General features: G+C 40.9%; 1 protein-coding gene across 3 annotated transcripts in view; it reads right to left on the bottom strand.

Annotated features, from left to right (window-relative positions):
- The window catches only part of ARMH3 (armadillo like helical domain containing 3), a 128,879-nt gene that overhangs the window by 86,790 nt on the left and 19,196 nt on the right, over positions 1–22,893 (bottom strand). For 2 of the 3 annotated variants that reach the window (XM_055790299.1, XM_027788893.2), the window contains 10 exons: positions 21,370–21,430; positions 20,308–20,354; positions 19,556–19,631; positions 16,793–16,886; positions 12,965–13,066; positions 8,974–9,032; positions 7,527–7,592; positions 6,396–6,465; positions 4,798–4,858; positions 1,823–1,911 (listed from right to left, as the gene is read on the bottom strand). In XM_055790299.1, coding sequence (XP_055646274.1) covers positions 1,823–1,911; positions 4,798–4,858; positions 6,396–6,465; positions 7,527–7,592; positions 8,974–9,032; positions 12,965–13,066; positions 16,793–16,886; positions 19,556–19,631; positions 20,308–20,354; positions 21,370–21,430 — 725 coding nt within the window. The remainder of the gene's footprint in view (positions 1–1,822; positions 1,912–4,797; positions 4,859–6,395; positions 6,466–7,526; positions 7,593–8,973; positions 9,033–12,964; positions 13,067–16,792; positions 16,887–19,555; positions 19,632–20,307; positions 20,355–21,369; positions 21,431–22,893) is intronic. The other variant, XM_013300510.3, reaches the window with a different exon arrangement.

Raw genomic sequence — 22,893 nt, 5'->3', positions numbered from 1 at the left:
CCCAGGGCCTTCCAGCCTGCACAAATCACCTAGCAGCTACTGAAGAATCTTTGCCTCAACATCCTATAAAAAAGAATTTGAAGCATTCTTACTGTAATTTACTCCTGCATGAGAAGATGTCCCTAAACACACAGAAATCTATAGTAAGTGTGGAGCTCTTCAGCTACATCAGAGGTGCAGACATTCCAGGTCCTTCACAGAAACCTGACCAACCCGAGTGCTGTATGCTTACTTTCAAAGCATGTGCAGTACTTAATACTGTTGAGGCACTTTACATTTCTGAAGCACTATACAAACACCAGCTAATTAGAAACAGCTAACAAGAATATCCCAAGATAGCAAATCTTAGTGTGTAGCAAGGATTTTTATTTTTTTCCCCCTAAAACAGGGAAAGTTAAGGATTGAAATATGCCTAAGTGCATGCTCGCTGAACTGCAGAACAGTACCTTCAAGCAAAAGTCATTATATTTGAGGCTTCCATATTGCCAGTGTGTAGGAAAGACCCAGCTCAGCCTGGCCTGATAGGAATGGATCTGGTTCATGGCTAACTGCTGAGAAGATCACACGCACTGTCAGGTGCAGTTTCTATTCACAAGAGATATCCACATTGTACACGCTCCTCTCCTGAACTGACAACTACGCTGCAACCATGCCTCTAGGGGCTCCGTTCTGAAGAAAACAACTGAAAAGAAATCGCTAATCCCTTAATTAGGGGCACCCACTTCACCTTCTGCAGGAGTAACTTAGAAAGTCTGAATGGGCCACATGTCACAAAAGGTAAAAATTTAATAACTGAAAGTGACTCAGGTTGTTGGTTCATTTCTCTGTACCTACACTCAGCTGTGCAAAGCTACTGAAGGAAAGTACTCAGTGTTAATTGAGAACAGCTTCACAAACCACTCATCACCGCCTTTTTCTAAAGCCATCCTCTCTCAGTTTCTGATGGAAGCTGCATTACACCAGCCAAGTCACTGATCCTAGGTCTCAAGCACAGCTCCAGGAATACACAATCAGGGCCACGTTCGCTCAAATTTTCATAAACCTCCTGTTTAATCCACAACAGCTAAAGGATTAACTGTACTTTCTAGCTAAGCTACTTCACTGCTTGCAAGGTAAGAACAGAAGCACACACCATGTCCATAAATGAAGCCCGTTAGGTGTCATTATCGATTCTGCTACCCCGTTCCTCAGACCTCCCACACAATGACTGCATCATAAACAGTCCTACAAAGCTACGTCCACTAGATTATGAGCCAAACCCCATAACACTTATCTGTCTTAAGATACCAGTGGCATGAACCAGACTATCTACCATCAATGCAAAGGTCAGAGTTAAAAGCCACTTTTTCCTTCCACTGACATTTCTAGGTTGCTTTCTTCAGAAGGAGCTGCACACACCATTCAACGTGTAACAGTCTCTTGCAGTAAAAAAAAAAAAAAAGTAAGGTTCACCTCCCTCTACCCAAGAGCCTACCTCCTTTCTACTCACAAATATCTGAGAGCGGAACACTACTGCATAAAACATTACTCCATTTCTCCAATCAAGTGAAGAGGGACTCGGGTAATAGAACAGAAAAACAAAGACATTTGGATACCATGGTGATCATGGCCAGACAAGGAAGTAAATTAGCTACCATTATGATAATGACCTGGCTTTCCAAAAGAGGTAATTTGCATGTAGCAACTAAGAAGCAAAATAAAAATGCTTTAACAGAATTGTTGCTTGCTGTTTAACCCTACAGCAATAGAACAAGCAGTCACGGCCCCCAAACAGCCACCCACATTCTTTTCATATTTGACTGTCTCTGCAGCTGCAAAGTACCTGACCAGAGCTCCCTCCAGGTGTAATGAAGCCTCACTCTGCATTTCTTCTGGTAGCACAGCAGCTTGTGCACAATCTGAATGCACCGTCTGGAAAAGAAAGGGCAAAGAATTAATTACATTGCATTTCCCAGCAATTCTACATCGAACCTGGAAATTCTCTGAAATCAGCAGCAGGGAAATAAAACAAAGTTCAAAGCTTGTCAGACAGAGGATGGGGCTCATGGTTTTGGGCTCCTAAAGAGAAGCAACACCTGCAAGAAAGAATGAGATGAGGCAAGAGAAAGGGGCCTGCATGCCAGTTTAAGCTTAACGTAACTGGACCAACTACAAACGCAAGCTTGTTGTTTATATTTAATTAATACTTTCCATTCTTTGCTGCTGTTACCTGAGGGCCTCCATAAGCTCCACAAAAGGAGTTACTTAACTTGCAGGCTCCATATGTATGAGATACCATGCTCATATTTTATAAAATCTGGACACAGTGGAGCTTTTCAGTTTCTTTGGCCTAAATGATGAGGCCAAAGGAAATGACACAAGAATCAAACAAACTGCAAGATTTTTAGTTTGATTGAGGTAGGCAGCTTAATTATATTAAAAAAATAAAAAGATCTCTGTCAAATTTTCCAGTCTCCTTAAACAGATAATTTAAGTATGAGCTTCGGAATGATCAAGCAATACACCTACAAGCTCTGATATCCCTCAACATACAGCTAGTATACTTGTGAAGTTTCCAAATCCTGTAGGTCTCTACAGCACCTACTGTTCATAGAAACTCTTAGGTGCACGAACATTCTTCACAAACACCATCAGAACTAAAAAAATACAATAGAATGATTAAATTCTCTAGCACTAGCTACCATTACGGACAAGACAGAAAAAACATACAAATTTGAATTTGTCAGTCCAAGCTATTTTTAGCTATTGACATTTAGGACAAACAGAAGGAAGACTTCAAAAAGGAAAAATTCCTTTTCCCCTAAATCTTTGTTTCTCAAAAATACATTATTGCATCGATATCAACATCTCTCTGAAAAGACACTACTGAAAGACACTACACAAACATAGAGAAATCAAATTTAAAAGAATTACATGGGTGAAGACTTCAAGATAAAGCTTTAAAAAGCCATAAGAAATAACATACAGAAGGTACACATTATTCTTTTCAGACCCTTAGATGATCCCAAAAATACCACGATAAGGTAAGGATTGAAACTAACTTAAGACGAATAAAGGTTAAAACATTTACAATAGCTGAGCATCACATTAAGTGCTGTATTTCAAATTGGATTCTCATAAATTCAACAAAGAAAAGGAAACAAACCAGCTAGGATACAGACAGCTGCCTTCAGATCAGGAACAGTAATCGTTCTAGGGAGAAACATGCTGTTTCTGATGTTACTGGTACCAGACAATGCTTGATACCTTTCCACCTACATTTTTGCTTGGCTGTAAGACTAAAATTGGCCTGTGCAAAAAAACCCCACCCCACAACTACTTGAAGGCACTGACCAGAAATAACGTGGCAATGGCCAAAACATTTCTTTGTAACTGCTATAGCTGTTAATGCAAAATACTCTGCTAAAAGATCTCAGCATTGAAACCTTGTGGGTGTATACAGCAGCACAGAGCTTTTGGGGTGAAATCAAGGCATGGAAGAAAAGGGATGAGGAGTGGTATACGAGTTCTAGTACTCCTGCCTAGACAGCCAGAGCACTAACTACCAGCCTACAGACTCCCAAACCACACTGATTTAGTTGTGAAGTCATTCACCCTAGTGGTGTGTCTGGTTTTGTGCTGAGGATTCGTAATACACATAATGAACAAAAAACACCCTTGGTGAAAGCTACCTGGATTTCTCTTTTAAATATTAATATGCTCTCCCTTGAGCCGCTTCATATCGTCACCTTTTAAATGTACTGCAGAGAAGTATGACACTATTGTGCATTCAGAACACCCACTTTGTCTGCAATAACTATGTCTGCTATGGGATGGTTTCAGACAGGACTGTAGTGAAAGGACTGCACAAACATGCCAAAATGAATGGATATAGACGTCCACTGATGGTTGCTATCATTATTTTTACTCTCATGGGGTTTTCAAACATGACCTTACTTCTGAGCCCAAGCATTTCACACCTTTCTTGTGAAATTCCAATGCAGTACACCCATCTACAACTAATTTTGTAATTGTCACTAAAAATACATTTCTCTCAAACTCGTAATTGAGCTGTACAACCCTTGCAAAGGCACCAAAGTTGCAGGGTTATTTGGGCAAAATCAGAACACGCTGAAAAGCTACCTTAAGGGAAAACAGCCTATGTATCTTTATCTCTTCTACAGAATATAGTGCTGTTCAGGCCTTGGGGAAATTCAGTACTGTACAAACAGTCAGAGCAAAGCCAATGATCTGCCTAAATCCTATTTCTGCCCTCTAGGCTAAAGCAGAACAAAGCATTCTAGGGGCCTCACAGGACACATGGAGTGCTCATGTGTAGCCCTATCCTCTTCTCTCCTTTTCCCCATTGCTAAGTTTTACCCCTTGCTGCTTAGCAGGCTATTTCAGGCTTAAGCCTCTCTCCCACTCTTCACATTGCCTTCCAGGCCTCACGTCAGTCATTCTTGGTTTTTTCAAAACAGTCTTTTCAGTTTCTAGACAGAGATTCATCTTCTGGGAAGTGGGGATTCTTGCAATGACTGTATTATGAAACTTCTTTCAGACTGAAAAGCTCTTTGTGTTTGATCAAGTAGATTAGGAAATTGGTCTGAAAGGTGGAAATTCATTTCACTTTCAATTTTCTGGCACACAGAGTATTTTTGAAGGTAGAAAAAGTTGCTGGAAGAGTTCATGAAAAGCCACCCTGCTCACCACCAGCCACAAAGTGTTATTTCAGCCAGAAGATTGCTCTATGACTAGAATTCCACCCAAATTAAAACTTCAAATGAAATCACAATGAGTCACCCCACAGACACTTACACATAGAGATCCATAGGAAATTCTTTCATCATGTGTGTTACAATGAATTCCACCATCAAATCTGACAGAAAAGAAAATGGTAAAGTAAGTATTGAGCTAGCTACAGTTAGCTTCTAGTAGACAACAATAAGGAAGTCAAACTACCCCACCTACCTACCCCTACCAGACAATAGTCCTGCTTAGATGAGAAAACCTTTAGTTTGTTTGTTTGAAAGAACATTAGACATCTTCTGAAATTAAAAAAAAAAAACACCAAACCCAAACTAAAAAACAACAAAAGACTACTGGAAACTGAGGGCACGTAATATAATTTGCTTTGAAGCACGGCCTCCCTGTATGCTTTCCCCCACTATTAGTCAAATAAAGAATACACCATGAATTCTGATGCTCTTGTATTTCAAGCCTTGTCACTAATGGAAAATTCTATTGAGAAGCATATCTTAGAAAATCATTCTTGCCAGAAACAAAGCACAACCCAGATGTTTACTTAAAGAGAAGACATTGTAGAGAACACCTGTTTTTCCCTAAAATAAATTCTGAAGCAAGAAAAGCTAGTTTGATCTCAACATGGGCTAAGCTTCTGCTTAAGACTCATTCAGACAAGCAGGAGAAAAAAATAAAAGGTGACTGTCTCTAATATTTAAGGGCTCCCAGTGTGAGGATAAGAGGCAAAGAGTATAGGAATACAATTGAAAGAGATAAGTCACTAAAGAACTCCTATTAGGTTCAGCTAATAAATGCTAACTGAATGTGTGCGTGTTCTCTGCCCAACACCACTTCAACATAAAATGCTTAACTCATGCCAACGGTAACAAGTGTGAGATGTAACTTCCTAGGGCGCTAATAGCCCAGCAATATGACTCAATAGTGACTAAGACGTCTAGGGAAAGAGTGCATGAAAGCTGGCAAGTCTAGAAAGATCATACATGCAGCTGTTGTGTCTTGGTTTCAACAATCACCTGTTTGAAAATGCTGCACTGAGACTACTTCTGTATCATCAGGCTTAAGGTCACCCAGGGATCCAGGCTCCATCCACTCCTGAACCCATTCATGCTTTTGACCTCCACAGCAATGAATGTCACAATTTAATCAGCACTCCATAAAAAGCTTTAAATTGTGTCTCCATATCCACAGGCAAAACCAATCCTAGCTACTGACATTCCCACTGTTTTCTTCCTCAGAAAAGACTAAATGTCTAGCAAACATTTTCACAAACAAGTCTTTTCCATATATTTGCCCTCATCATATCACCTACTAAGTACTTGTGACTGTTACCATGCTCACCTATACACTGAATTTATTAATCAACTGCCCTCCCTACTGTTACTAATTAAGGATAAAAGGGCCAACAGGCTTCTGCAAAACTTACTATGAATTTATATAAAATTTCTTGCTACATAGCAGCAAATCTTGGATTTTGTTTCTCTGCAAGGCAGCCATGTATAGAGATGGACAGTCTAGAAATATCTTTACTACATAACAGCTCTCCTTTTGAGTTCATCCACCACTACCCTTAATCCAGAAATCTTGTATTTCTATTGCAGAATGAAAGATGCTTTTGGGAACCATGAACACAGACATACTTTAAGGATACTCACCAAGCACTGCACACACCAGTGGGCGACAGGGCAGGTTCTTGTCTGCTGCTTTCTTCCTATGTCTCATTGGCTTCAAACACACAAAGATGAAAAGAAGTCAGCAGAAGCCTGAAGTGACATTCTGTGTTCTACTTTATTTTTCATGCAAATAGTACCATCAGCACAGGCTTCCCTTTGTCTTTTTCTCCAACTGCTGTCTCACCTATATTAATCCTAAAGGCTGTGGCTGAAGCAAAATTATGCCTGCTTTTTAGCATCCTGAATACCAGGGGTTTCTTTCTCTAGCTGTGTCACTGGAAGGCAATGTTATATCAGGAGTGAGGGAAGGGAAAAAAGAAGTGTGTGTGTGTATATAAAAATCACACAGCAATTCCTCCCCCTTGGTTAACATACTGTTTTGCTTCTGACCCAGAAGTCTAATCTGCATTCTTAACAGCATGTGCAGTATTAAATGGCTTCAGTCTTTACTGTAACAGACCGAAAACACTAATTGAATGGTAAGTTTTTTGTTTAGCGGGAATGACTAGCATCCTTGCAGTATGCTCACTATAAAGATGTTTGTTTCTGTCCTTGACTAGTGACACTTTAAAGTGCTGCTTCACTGTCAGATGAGGTAGAACTTGCCAATATCACAAACACAGGATAACCATTCCAGTTACTTTTAACTACAGAGCTTCACAAGCCAGATACCTATAGGAAAAAGCTCCAGAAAAAATACTTTCCTCCTTTAAGGTGAATCACCCCACCCAGGAAGCCAAATTAGAACATTTGTGTAACTCCAGCTGGCTATTAATATATCACATGAGGGCTAACGTTTGCTGAAGATTAAGGCAGAACGTTCTCTCTGCCACCGACTTCCTCAGAGACCTCATAATACACAGCTCCTCCCCAGCTACACAGGCCTCTGCATTCACTGACAGGGCAACCAGCTCTTTGTTCTTTACAAGAGTGAGACATTCCGAGAGCAATTTCAAAATCATTCCCCAGCTACTGCACTTCTCACAGTATTTCCACATGCCCTGGCAATCTAGCTTAGATGCCTGTGACACAGTTTTCAACATACAGGTTTTCAAAGCCTCTGTATTCTCATCCCAATGAGAAAAAACAGACCATCTGGAGGAAAAGACTCACCATCCTGTGTAGGTTTACTCGAAAATTCATGTTATCATCATGGAGAAAAGCATTTGCATACTGATCCTATTGAAAAGGGCAAGAAAAGGGAGGAGAACATGAACAGCCAACCAAGTGCCCAATGCCTTCCACCTGCTCCTCACATCACATATGTTTCATGTAAAACTCCCAACATACAGCTATAAGGTTAGAAAGCTACCTTTCACCTCCTCTTTGTACCCATCCGTGTCTCCAGCCACACAAATCCTGATCCAAATTCCACTTAAAGACTGCACTACTGCTTGTTTTGTTAGCAATTTATTTTCCATTCTCCTCCCTTGCCCATCCAAATTCTGGACTGCATACACCATGGTGTCAAGGGTTTAACAAGCACTGTGTAACAAATGAGGTGGTTCTCCAGCACACAAGTTCCTGTGACCATGTGGACAAAGGTTTATATCTATGGATATAATATATAGATATATATAAGGCATTTTGATGGACCCACCATACCAGAAGTCACTGCAGTATTAGCAGGTAGGTTTATCAGCTGTCCCACCCCTCAGACAAAGCTCATTCCAAGACCAGCTCTAAATCAAAGTGATTCCTCCAGATAATACACAGCCAGGCTGGTAATAAATATACCTGCTCTTTAATACCAGAACCAAAATGTGCCCTTGCTACGTAGAAACAGAATATCTTATCTTGTATTATCTATGCATCCACCTGAAGAATTCAAGTGCCAAAACCATTTAATTATAAGTATTTGAAATGCACGTGATTAGCTTTCAGACTGCACCCTGAAGAAACATTATTTCAGAATCCTTACGCTGGCTATCAGCCTCACTGCTTTTTATTCTTTGTTAAGAATGGAAGGCCTTTACTTGCAAGCAAGCAAAAAGCAAATACCACACAAACTCAGTCACCATTCAGGGCATCAGTCAAGCCATTAGTACATAATTCACAGGAGACGGGACCACAATCAGCCAGGACTGCTGCCATAGCTCTGATACTGCTTTCTCTCCCTACTACTAGATTTACTAGTTGTCTTACTTGTAGGTACCTATAATCACACAGCTTTCTTTCAGAGACTATTCTCCTTGGGCGGAAGGCATATGGCATTGCCCATGTTTACCATGAACAGCACAGAGACGAAAGCCATTAGCATATTACTTATCTAAAAGCCACATCACAAGGTCAATCAACACCTAAGACAGAAAAGGCTTAGGTTCACTTCTCTCTCTTCATCCCTGGAAGCGGTCTAACCCAAATAAGGTGATCCAAGTTTCAAGTTAATTTTAAACAGTACTGCATCATGTTTATTAGCAAAACGTTAAGTGCCTGAGGTCCTCACTACTCAGTACCACTGCAGATCTTCAGCTTCTGCTCAACAGGAGGCAGGGGATGTGCATACAGATAGAGCCCTGTAACACACCATCTGCTCAACAGTTTCACACAAGAAACCTACCTCTGCTATGCATGTCAGGATAATCAGACACAGCTTGCCACTGTGTAGCCGGTGCTCATCTGCAAAGAAGAAAAAACAAGTCCTCCATGAGCCACACAAGCCGAGCAATGCTAAAGAGCGAGATAGCTGTCGCAGCAAGAGAAGAGCCTAGCCTCAGAGATTCTTCATACTCCTACTTCCTCCATGACAGCTAGTGGTCTAACTACTCCTATTAAGCACTCACCTTCCAGCCTGACCATTAAATCCCACCAATTTGTCACCAGTCTGCACCAACAGCAAAGTTTCTGATTTGAACCTCCAACAGCACTGTACCTATCAGTGGGGCTTCTGTCTCATTCAGTTTTACTCCCACAGATATTCTAAACACTGGGATTAGTCCCCATCTTTCTGTCACAGCAGAGATGCACTGTTACTTCTTTTAGACAAGATGGAAAGAAAAAGATCACCTTTGCTGTAGGTTATGAAACAAGCCACAAAGCTTTGGCAGAGGTATAGCATGGTATAGCAGAATGACTCCTGAAGTTATGCCCAGAGTCCTGAGTTTTAACCCCAGTACTGAGAGACACGACCTACTTCACTCTGTGCAAAAATCACAAAAGAAGGAAGTCTGCAACGACTTAGCATTTTAAGCCAAAGGAGTTCCACCCTGATCATGCTGCTTGAATAACAAGTTTCAGAACTTTTGCCCTGAATGACCATTGGAGGGCTGAAAGACTCACAAATAGAGAATGACTAAGGCAGAAGAATGTAATTTTTATTTTAAAACTCTCCCCTCACAATTTTAATCTTGAAATACCAAAAAAACAAGATACAGCCATAAAGTAACTTAGGATGGAAGAAACCTCTGGTCCAATCCTTGCTCAAAGCAGGGCCAGCTAAGATCAGGTTGTTCAAGGCACTGTCTAATCAAGCCCATTTACAAATCTTTGTTCTATGAACCAAACCACTCACACCACACACACCCCAAAACCACAAAACCAACCAAACCAACCACAACAATATACTTATAACTAAATTCTGAGGAAGCTTAAAACTACACATTCCTGAGACCTCCAACAGCTTCTCTGAAGCATAAAACTACTAAACATGCCATCCCAGACATCTGCCTTAGTGTCAGACTTGAAGAGGGAAACTGAAAGTCAGACCACTTTCATATAAATCACATGACAGCATCTGCCAAGCTCCCTGAATTTTTGCAGGTCACTTTTACAAACAGTTTGCTCGTTGGTGTGATATGGTAATCTATAAAAATAGATAGAATGGGCTTAGCTAGCTGTTCTGTCTAGTTTGATGCTTCTGTTTTCTTTCTTATGCTGCTGAGGGACAGATATTTACTAACAAGTGTGCCCTGAAGTGTGCTGATTTCATCTTGCTGCAATAAGTAAGATGAAGAAGAATTTCAGAATGGGAGAGTTAAGTCTCTCCCGTGTCTCCTTACCTCAGCTAAAATGTTTAAGTGAAAAGTTTTCCACTCCAGCAAAGCAGAAAAAACAGCCTCAAAGAACTCAGATATGCTAGAGCCTTGTTATTTTCCTATTGTAAGGCCTCCCTGTATGTTTTTGTAGGTGCTGCTACCACTTCCCTCTATAAGGATCATGCTGTAAAGGCTCCTGTGTCACATCAAGTACTCTGCCTTCAGCCAATGTGTTGTGAATATGCCATTTTCAGCAGTTACGGGGCAGCTGTGCAGGCAGCTACCTGCACAGACACTGCATACTTTCCACAGCGTCCTTCACTGAAAGGAACACAGCAGACTGCCTCCCCACTTCCTACAGGGAGTTGTATCAGTACAAACTATTTTATGGATAGGAAAAAACGATGCAGAATTTTTCCTTCTCCCATGGCAGCTGCCTCTGACTGACACAAGACAGAAAATAAGAGGAGGATCTAGTAAATGCAATCTATTAAATTATGCCTTCCAGGACAAGACCAAAACAACTGTCCAGTCCTGGATGAGGAATAAACCAGTCTCCCCTCTAACTGCTACCACCCGTCTCAAGACACATGGAATAAATTGTTCATTCTTCTCTTGTTGCTACATGGGTGCCACAGAATCATTGAATCATAGAATTGTTTAGGTTGGAAAAGACCTTTAAGATCATGGAGTCCAACTGTTAGCCTAGCATTGCCAAACCCACCACTAAAACATGTCCTTAAGTGCCACATCTACATGTCTTCTAAACACCTTCAGGGATGGTGACTCAACTACTTCCCTGGGCAGCCTGTTCCATGCTTGGTCTTACATTAAAAAAAAAAAAGTTAGGCAGGGCCCCATCCAGCATCAAAACATAAGGACAGGAATACAGCCACAAGAATTAATAAGCACTGGTTTGGAAGGTACACCTTTTTTCAATGATCAGTCAGTGAAGCTCATTGCTACCCTACTACCATGGCAGCAAGGAGATTAAATCTATCAGCTACACAGATTTCAAATGTTATACAAACTAGAACCAAAGTAAAAAAAGAAGCATCAACTCCTGTGGCATACCAGAATCATCTCATCTCTTGCTGGCTTGTTTAGTAAGGAATCCCCTCTATCAGATTTCACTCCATCTGAAACTAAACCAGTTTGGCAGTTCCTGAGGCTAAGAAGTGCAGAAGTTAGATTGAAAAACATAAAATTGTTCTATCAGAGACCTGAATCAGCAAGAGAGACCCTGAGACAAGCAAGTGAGAATGATTAGAGAGCTGGTAAGCCTTGCTCATGTGTGCAATCTGTAAAGAAGTGACTGAACAAAGGATTGACATGGTTTAGCTTAAAGACAAGAGGAAACATGAAAGCAGTCTTCAAAAATGTAAGGGCTGACACAAAAAAAGAAATAAACCATTCTCAATATCTATTTTGGAAAAAGATAACTAGTAATTAATTTAAATCGCAGCAAAGAATTTAGGAATCACATGAAGCTTTCTCACAATAAGGGTAGCTAAAACACTGGAATGGATAGTCTAAAAATTATGCTCCACCATCAGAGTGTCTTCATAATTACACCTCTGAGAAAAGATACAGGTAAACCTGATTCTGCCTTGGTTTTGAGGGGTGTGCTAGATATTTTCATGAAGTTCCTTTCGGTCCTAGTTTCAATTACTCACTTCTTTCTCAACCAGCCTGCATACAGAACAGGACAGCCAGGTACAATTTTACTGCAAAGTAGCAGGTGCAAGGAAACTCTCATGCCTGGCTTTTTATCCAGTGCCAAGCAATCATGAAGTTCAGTACTTGATGTATCATAGCTCTGCAGCTATCTTCCTATTTTTGTTCAGTTGTTACATCTAACTTATCAGCAGAAGTCAGTAATAGGCTGAAATGTGATACAAAGATCACTTGTTAACGTTCACACTGTGGTCCTGCCCATAGAGCCACCGGGCAAAACAGTACTCTTGGGTATCTTGAGCAGGAGATGAAACAATACTTCAACTCCAGCAAGCTGAAATTAACCCTCACAAAACTATCAGGAGAATCAAAAAGCACAATATGGAAATGTATCTTCTCAAGCAAATTACTGCCAGTGCAGCGTAAGTTACTGCTGTCCTCTTTATAATTAAAGAGCTGCCTGTTAAACCAGCAAGTACCAAAGGACAAAGGAAATATTTCCTCCTAAGGCTGAGCTTTGCCTCCTGTGTCAGCTTCTAAATGTTCTTAAAAAAAAAATAGTTCTCTGTACATGACTGCCCCTCTCTGACAGAGAGCTGGGAATCAGATATGTTCACACCTCCTGCACAGGGACAGGCTTGGTTTATTAGAGGTTGTTATTATTATTACATTCTTTCCATATTTGACTTCTCTCCTGCAGCATTAGGTCTCTCCTAGTCTCATAACTCTTATCTTGCAATAAGAAATAATTTCGTTTTCTCAAAAGGTGGAATCTTCAGTCCTCTAAAGGGACTCCACTTAACTGCTATTTCTGGAGTCACTAGACATACTCTTACGTCCTCCTGACTTCAAGAAGCACTGCTTGCTGCATCCACAGCTGCATCAACAGAATTTATTTACCTTTTGTGTCCTGCATCACAATCGAGCTGTACTTCAAGAAGGTTATCAGCAAGTTGCTAGTTTGCACATCAGCATCCAAAGGCAGCTCTGCAGAGCTTATAACTGGAACAAAGCAGATAAGACACTGTTTACCCTCCACAAATACAAGAGATAACTATACAGAGAGCCAAGTCACAGGCTCACCGATCTGGGATTGGATCAGCTATTTGCAGGGTCACCCGACTCCTCCTCTTCCATGACCACCCAGCAAAGATTTTGTTTCGAAGACTGGTACTACTCCCTCAGAGACCATTTCTCCTGCTCTAAGTACAGGTTGTGGTACCTGGTGAAGTGATACTCTTTTTTGTCCTGCCCCCCACCCCCCCTCCCCTGGGGAGATCAGCCTGCTGGTTTAGCACTCTTGAACATTCCCAACCTAGGAAGCTCATTTACTTCCATGGCAAACTGAAAACTCAGCTGCAAGCAAAACACTGTGATACTATGGTACACTATCAGATCACAAGATGACCAGCTACCAACACAAAGCACTGAAAAGTGTGGTCCTACAACATATCTAGAAATGCACAGATACACTTTCAGCAGAGACATGTACACAGTAATGCCCTGCACAAGGTGCTGGTGGGAACTTGTCTCGAGCACTGTGCATTATTACGCTGATCCCATGTTCAAAGAGGGTAAACTCATACTTGAACAAGTTTAGAGAAAGGTTAGTACGTTGATCAGAGGAACAGAATGTCCCTCTTATGAGATAGCAAAATACACAGGTGTGTAACCCAATGTATGAAAATGTATGAAAGAGCTATCTGTGTTCCAAAGTAAAGGTTAGGATCATGAGAAATGGGTATAAACTGACCAGGAATGCAAATTGGAAAGCTGAAGATTTGTAACCAAAGAACAAGATGCTGAAACTGCCTCCCAACAGGAATTATTGGGAAACAAATTTAACAAATTAAGTCAGAGTCTGATAAATCTAAAGGATTCTATGATGACATGCCAGCAAGCACAAGGCACTAGATTCCAGGAGTCAATGGGATCTTTTCCAGCTCTACGTGCCTGTTCTGACGTGACAATAACACCACTGTTCTGGCTGCCTAGGAGCTCAAACTCACAGGTTTTCATGTGCAGGAGGTCATAGGTGGCTTGAATTATGACTGCCAGAAGGTACCCTCTCTTCTCAAGCTGTAAAGATAGGCTAAGATAGGGCTCCCTTTGGACTGGAAACGGATCTGCAGACCACTAGGACAAACACCTTAAGAACTGTATTATCGCTTTTCCATGTATCCTCAGGAATGCTCAACGCTTTTCTCACTCTTGCAGAAAGAAAAAGATATTTATGATGAGATCGGATCTTGCAAGAAGTGAGGAATTCCTCACATCTGATTTTTGGATGGCTAGGTTTATGGGGTTTGGGGCTCTGAGGGGAAGCAATTTGATCCTGCATGCAGCTGTATTTTGTCTCAGAGAGAAGTCTGCTTTAATAAACAATGCCTTTCATAATCCAAGCCTTACCTATCATACCCCTGTAATGAGGCAAGTAACGCTTACTTACCCCTGGAACTGGGGCAAGCACAGGCACAGAAGGATGAAGGAGACAAACCAACAGGAAGACACAGGATTCTTTAAACTGAGCACTGAGAGGCCCAGAGCACAGCAGAGGTTCTCACAGAGCTCAGGATTATACAATCACCTTGAATATAAAATTGTAGCCCTTGGAAACAACAGGCCAAATAGATCAATGTAACCTCGCTGTTCGAATCACATCAAAGAAATCATAATGGGGCTTTTAGCTTCTAAAGGCTGCACATCCCCAAGTGTGAGCTGTTTTAGTCCATTCAATCTTGAAGCTCTGGGGCTCCTGACACATTGTTAACATGCCCAGTCTGTTGGCAAAGTCTATGCAATGACACTGCAAGCTATTTCACCCCCAATATTATGAATAGCTCAAAGACTTTGCTAAAAGTCTGAAAAATGTATTTATATCCCCAGTGAGTCCTTCTGGAGCTGTTACAATGAATGCAGTGAATGAATATTTAACAACAGTAAGCAAACTGACATTTAGATAACTATGGTGACAGGCACACTTGATTTGCATATTATGGATCAACAGTTTCTAGCAAAAGTCTAATTTAAAAAAAAAAAAATCACTGTAAAGTACACATCACTGCTTATCCTGGTTCATGCTACAGATCCCGATTTTTTTAACAGACATTTTAAACTTTAAAAAGATGTTAATTCACACTACAGGCTAACAGCCAGAGAAACTTCAAACCAGAATATGAACCCATTTTTAATCCCAGTCAGCATTAAAAAAAAAAAAAAAAAAAAGTGCCTGAAACCCTAGATGGATTTCTACATGTTGCTGTAACTTGAAAACAGCTCAACTACACTATTTTTTTTAAATGCAGGAAAAAGAAAGCAATCTTTTCATTACAAAGTGAAAATGCCTCTTGCTAACTTTCAGTCATAGGCAAATTTTACAGCCAAGTTGCAAGACCTTAGAAAATGAGGAAAATTCTGACATACCTTTAAAATAACAGCAATACTAAAGCACCACCAACTAAACCAAGCCATGGTCCTCAAAAAAAAAAAAAATTATCACTCAGAGTAAGGATCAGCAAGGTGACAGCAAATAGAAATAAAGGATGTTTCCCGATGTAATTGCTGCACATTAAGATCAGCTCCTCTTCTTAAAATTAGTAACCTTACAAGCAGCCAGAAGTCACAAGCTTTACAAGATCACTGCCTCTGCTGAAAGCAGGATGGAGTTTTTGTTTTGCTTTTGTTTTTTTGGTAAATTAATACAAGAGAGTGTAAGCAAGCTGTAGGTGTAGGTAAGCATAAATTCTGTCAGTTGTATAATATGGTGTGTGGGTGGATACATTTGCAACAAACACACTGAACAGAAGCCCACAAAATGCCCATCCCTCTACATTTTATGTTATATGCACAGGGAGACTTGAGACATAGGGGGCTTTTTAACTGAAGCTTCTGATATCCATGGTAACCAGATAGAATTCATCCGCAAGAAGGATCATCCTTAACTAGGATATCAAAGGACCTGAAGAGCTGATATAACTGAGTAACCCAGGCTGCTTTTCCCCAAAAACATTTCCAAACTGTGCTCTATTCAAAATGACGCTGTTCCTTCATTAAGCACCTCCTTCAGATCTAGAGGATGCCATAAAAATACACAACAGCCATTTGATTTCTTCTCTTAAACTAAGCTATATCTATCCATACCTTAAATGAAAAGGGTTTTATTTTAGGTGATTTCAAAGCATATTTACATGGACACGTAATTTAGAAGATCTATCTCAGGGCAAGCAGACATTTTACAAAGCCTATCAGAGAAAAGGCAACAAGAGGGAGGAAATACTTCCACACCCAGAATGGATTCCAATCCCAATTAATTCAAAGCTAGGGACAAGTGCATTAATGACAAGCAGAAATCCACTGTGATTCTCTGTTGATCTGTTTCGATGACAAAAAATCCTGTGCAAAGAACTTGACACTAGAAATATTCTTAAGTAAAAGCCTGCATGGAATAACTAACGGGCTGGGTATATCTTCATGCAGATACTGGGACAGTACTGTTTTCAGAAGGAATATCAGCATAATTTCACTGAGCAACATACAAGGCAAAACATAAATAAATTCAAGGCAACAGAATCTTGCTCATGTTCAGTAAGGCAAGTCGCTCCAGGAAGAGACCACCAGGTTACATCTGCTCCAGACAGACTTCATTAGTTGCCATCTTGAGAAAATGCTTTGCTAGTTATTTTACAGTTTTTAATTGCTTTTCCACCAGGAGATCATTACATTTCTTACCATCTGAAGAAGGTGGGGTGGTTCCAAGTGGAGTGACAGGTGTCGTTGGAATTGGACTTGTGGGTGTTGTCATCAGCCCCATTTCAGGATGGCTCTAAGGAAAACACAAATGCCCAGACACACACAGGTCAACAACACCTTCCCTAGGCACCAGCCATACAGATCGCTACTTGTACTGTTCTATGCTCTTGCACAATAGACATGACTAATGAAGTCTCAAGAAACTTCAAACCCTCCTCCAAAAAGCAAAGCTATGCTTCCTGATCTTGGGTGTCTAACAGTTAAAACGTACATCAATTTCTTTACGCCACAAAACATAAAAACACATCACAAACTGGTGGTTGTCCCCAGCTGACAGGTAGCATGCCCTTCCCCAGTGCAGAATAGAAAAAGGCATGCAGAAGACCACACTGTTCACAGCTTTCAATTCCCCCCAAAACAACCCACAGGTGGGCATTTGAAGTCTTCCTCCAAGATCCTTTTATTTCTCTTTCTAAAAGCAAATTCTCCTCACTCCTGCCCTCCACCTGTTCATATTCAAAGATGATGGCAATTTATTACTTCCCTGCCTCACTATAAAACCCAGGCACTGCAGGAAAGAGTACATAACATAAATAACACTATCATTATCGATCTTCTCAGCTTCCATCAGTCGGTTACTCTGCCCATTTCATCTTTGCTAATAGTTGCCTGCCTAATTACTGCTTTGACTCCGCTCTTTGTAAGCTTCCGGATCTATCCACACTGATGAGACCGTAGGCAATCTGCCTTGCTATTTTAAGTCTGGCTGCCAAGCAAAGTGTCCATTTCATAGGACAAATTTTACATCAACTATTCATCCGCCTTAATATATCATCACAATTTCAAAATAAAAGAAAGGGATACAGAACTGCTGATTTGACATTATTTCTGTAGATTTTTTTCACAAGTGGATATCCTTCACATTGTCTTTGATTCTCATTTAATGAGCAACTATAAATACATGTATTTTATGGGAAGCAGAGACACACATAACTACAACTCAAAGACAATTTTAAGTCATTACAGGTACTGACTTAAACTTTAAAATACAATTTTCCATTGAAAATCTTACATAAAACAGGTTTGCTTCTGTAGATTTTGCCATGGTGTTTACCTTTCTTTTCCCCAAACACTAACCATCAGCTGAGAGATAATAGTGCCACCTAGCAGCACAAACCGAGGACCCACAAGCTAGTAAGTATACCAAAACCTTAACACTTCAGGCCCCTGCTCTTCCTGTGTGCCCACAGAGCAGCAGGTAGTCATTCATGCAGTCCCTAGCAATGGACACCAACTTAAACAAGAGCATTCATCAGCTTTTTAAGAGGGTTTTTTTTCCAAAGGGCAGCATGAGCTACCTTGCCCTCTCTTAAATGAAGGATTACAGACAATCCACCCAAGAATATCAGACCTTTATTTCAATGAAACCCACCAAACACCGATAACTGAAGCAGCCACTTTCACAAATAACTAGTTTATCCTTTTATTTTTATTTTAAGAACTTTTACTCCAGCTGCTCTTTTCCCTGCCACAGGCCTGTCCTTCCCTCTGTGATATCTTGACCACAGAAAGGCCTGAGTTGGTATTACACAGAACTGAAAGAGCAGAAATCTCTCACAAGTGGTAGGAATGAATAACCCGGGAAAAGAAAGGCAGTGAACCTCAGCAAATTAACAACTCATGGAACAGAAGCTTCCTTCAGAGGCAGCAGATTTGCCTGTCAGACCTCCTCCATCACCACTACTGTCACCAGCTGCCAAAGGTCTCCTCCATCATGCCAAGTGTCTAACCTGTGACGGATGGCTGCACTGTGAGGATGTAAAATAACTGGGGAAAGGTGTCAACTGTTTTGTTGATGTCATTTTTCTCACAGATTACCAGCAATACATACAAATCAAAATTAAGAGCCTAAACCTGATGGGTTTTCCTAAACACATCAGGCTGTCCTTCCAGCCAGCCACAGCACAATCACCAGATCGACAGACTCCTCTGTCTCCAGCAATAACCACCTTTGCAAACTCACAGTATTTAGAAAAGCATCCAGAGGTTTGCGATCAGAGGTATGGAGCAGCCCACTGCTTCTCACAATGCTGCCATAGCTGTTTCTTCACCATAAACAGCACAAGGTTAAGTGCTATGCTCTGGTGAGTCTCCCAGGCAAAAGGGGTTGGGGTCACCAAGGAAGTTTGAACACAAAAAAGTATTTGAAATAACAGTTGTCATGTATTGATTAGGCCCTAAGCAAAAGATACACCAATAGAGAACAACATGCAGTCTGTGCACACCCAGACAGGACAATTCATCCAACTTTGGGGCCAGATCAGCCTCTTTCCCTCTACCCTAACTTAACAAGAACGTGAATAGCTCTGACAGCTATAGCAATCTTACCCCTACCAGTTCACTCACTCCCATCCTTCCCCTAAAGGCAGTATCAATAGGGCACAGAAGGCACTCCATGCGGCCCCTCCCATTCCATGGGAAAGACGGCTCATTCCAACATAGCTGTGCCCTCAAAACTTTACTCATTTTCTGGCAAGGCACAAAGCATTTCCTGAAATAAATCCAGGCCCTGGCCTGTTTCTGATCTTTCATGCTCATCTACACCTAGGACAAGCAGGGCAGGGGGTGGGGGTGGGTGGGGCCAGAGGGAAGAAAACTTATCTTTTCATCAATTCTATTCCTGACTCCCTAATTTCGAAGACATCTACTACAAAGAAATAGGCAAACATCACACAAACTCACTTGTGCCAGAACTGTGATGAAATTCCGGTTTAAGTGAACAGCTTCATAGAGGGCCAGAAGGATTGCTTCATTCGTTCTGTGGAAAGGATACAGACAAAAGCACAACTAGTTAAGGGCTAACAGCAGATGAGAACCCCAAGGGAAAAGTTTTCCAGAAGCATGGCCCATTTGAAACAAGAAATTTTTTTTCAACTATATAAAACTCCGCCTCTGCAATCCAGTTGTTCTTCCAGTTATTAGCAGTACCTTAGCAATCCATAAAAGTAGCTATTTTTAGAGATCAACTACAGACTTTGTGCCCTTCCAGCTGAAGGTCCCCTTCATTGCTCAAACAGCGTTTTGCGTTTAAAGTCCTTTCTTTTATGGACAGAGGTTCCTACAGATACCACAAACCCTCGTATTTATCACTTTCACCCTTAATTTGAAAAACATTTTCCTGGGGATGAGAGTGCACGAATCATCACTTCCCATCTGCCACCTCCAACATGCCTATTACATGTTAAAAATGCCTCATAAAAACCACAGGGGTTTTATACACTTCATTACAAGCAATTCAGCTGTGGCTCCTCCTGCTGCACTCTTCTCACTTAAGTGAGAATCTGTTGTTTGCAGGGGTGCGGTACCATTTGAGTTACAAGAGAACTTGTCTCTCTAGTTTTGTTTGCTACATTAGAACAGCTCCATGATGGGGCAGATCATATCGCTCAGTGGTGAGTTGCCATTCATTGTGTAACTAGCAACAGTGCACTTACTGGACTGAGATCTTCTCATCAGCATCTGCTATGAACATGCTGCCCACCTATGGAAAGAAAGAGTATTGCATAGGAGGAATTAGTGAAAGCTATTAGAGAGAAAAGACGTGGATTTAACGCAATCAGAAGTGCCTTGGGAGAGGTGTTCTCATCCAAGGCACAGCTGCAACCTTCTTCCTAATATAGTAAAATAAAAATGGGAAACAGGATGACCACCTACAAACATTTTATTCTGCACCACTGCCACTGACCAATACTTCACCTGTCAGATCACAAAGGAAGAAAAAGACACTATCTTGAATCCCAGACTGGATTAGCCTGTGATTCTGTAAAAGGACAGAGATTTCCAATCTGCTTGTCACAAAGTGGTAGCAGTTTTACCACGTCTCTCCTGACAGACAGCTGTGAACACCGAACCATCCTTACATAGAGGAAATCTTCCTGTCAGACCTCAGACTACAATTAAATTTAAAGCAAAGCCTGACTGAACAAGGGGCACAGTGGATACTCTTTACAAGGAAGAAATTCACAATTGCCTTTGGAGGGTACCCCTCTGAAAATGCAGACACTGTCCACCACAGAATCCAAGCTTCATAACTACAGTGCACCCAGGCCTGAGAAACAAGACAGTAAGGAAACCGATCTCAAAAGCCAGTGACAGACTAGACTTTGCCACAAAAATATTCAGCTTCTCTGTCTTAGGCTACGTCAGCACAGCAGCAACTTGTTCTTAAAACAAGTAGCTGTTTGAAATCAGTGTCCATCATGAAACTGTGATTTTTAAAATAAAGTCAACTAGAAGGAAGGATATGAAGGAAAACAATTTCAATTATTAACGCCAGAATAGAGATGTCATCCTCTGAAAGAGCTTTCCCAGCCAGACAATAACACACTCCTCAGAATACAGTCATTTCAGCTGTATTTGGTTTGGCTTGGATCAATGCACCTCCTCCTCCTCCAGAACCAACATCCCAAATTCACAGTTTTTGAAAACACCCTCCTTACTGAGCTTCCATGAAGGCACCTATTTTAAGAATAGAAAAACACTGCTTCCTTGCTTACCATATTAGTTAGAGCTGAAAAGAAACCACTCTGGTGCTCCTCTTCCTTATCTTTGTATTGCCTGAACAAAAAGGAATAAGGATGAAGCTTCAGGGTTAAAAACTGGGCTAGGGTTATTTTACCTAAATCCCTGTGAGACAGTCTTATCTGATAAGGACATAGGATGGAGAAAGCTTCAGCATTCACAAGCCCTTTCCAAGAACTCACAAAGAGAGATGCAAAGGGTATTAAAATATTTGTAAATTGTGTAGAGTTGAAGTGGGCTTGCTAAAAGCCATGAGACTGGACAGTGCCTGTGCTGCTACAGAGGATATAACCAGTCTGGGCTAATGCTAAAGGAAAGGGACAAGTGACTTAGGAAATTTTGAACTGCACTGGCAAAACAGTAATGAACCACATGAATACACACAGTCAGTAAGCACAGAACAGTTTCACTTCAGTCATCATCTGCTATGGACTAAACCAGTGTCAATCACCCTACGCCAGCAAAAACCTTGAGGATCATTATGGTTCATGGCCTGATACTGCTTGATCCCACATTCCTGGAGTAAGTGAAGGGACTGGAACTGGAGCAAGTGAAATCAACGAGTAACTCACATACCTCAGATTTAAGCTAAATTGCCTCATTTGGCATTCAAATGAACTAGCAAAGCTCACAATGGCCATTTATTGTGTCTTTGAAACAGGAATCTGATCACACACAATGCAACATGCAAAGAACACAATTTACAATTTTGGGGAAAGGGAAAAGAAAGAGCTAAGCAGAACTGACGACAGTCTGAGACAGCTTTTGTCAGAATGAAGTTGGGTAAGCGAGGTATTTTCTGCTTTAGACTAATAATTTATCTGTTAAATAAATTTACATGATTTGCTGATGTCACAAGTCACCTGCATATCTGTAATAGCAGACTTTCAAAGGAATTAAAACATCTTTCTGGATACTTTGAGAATCCTACAGTGCAGAAGTCTTGGGTTGTTCAGGTGAAATTGCTGTAATTTTCCAGATTTTTTGAAGCACTTTCTTCTTACACATTTTGTGCTGTTGTTTATGAGGCAGAGGGGAACATGCTACCCCTACAGCTGACCTTCTGGCTCGCTCTTCAGAAGCGGTTAACACTTTCCACCATTTGCAAGAGCATACAGCCCCTAATCGTCTCTGATCTGGCAAGTGGATAGTCCTGGATACATTTGTTTGTTTTAGATCATGTTTCTGTTAAATCCATTTTCTAACAGAGTAGTACTCAGCAAATCATTTATCTTTTCACTTGGGCCTAAGATTTTCCACAAGGTTCATACAAAGGTAAAATCCACAATAGTAAAAACATACAATAGCTATCTTCCCCTACAGCAACATCTCTCCTGAAGCACATCAGCCCAGCTGGCATGGATGCATTTACACTTGCAATGACAGCAACAACTGAGCCGAAGTATCTCTAAGCATAAGACTATTCCCTGCCTCTCCAGGTGTATCAGGGCTGCTACATGGTAAGTGCTTTAACATAAAAGAAAAGTGTGTGGAAATGT

Source organism: Falco peregrinus, chromosome 1, assembly GCF_023634155.1.
Source record: "Falco peregrinus isolate bFalPer1 chromosome 1, bFalPer1.pri, whole genome shotgun sequence".
NCBI classification, from domain to species: domain Eukaryota; kingdom Metazoa; phylum Chordata; class Aves; order Falconiformes; family Falconidae; genus Falco; species Falco peregrinus.
This window is presented reverse-complemented; position numbering and strand designations above follow the sequence as displayed.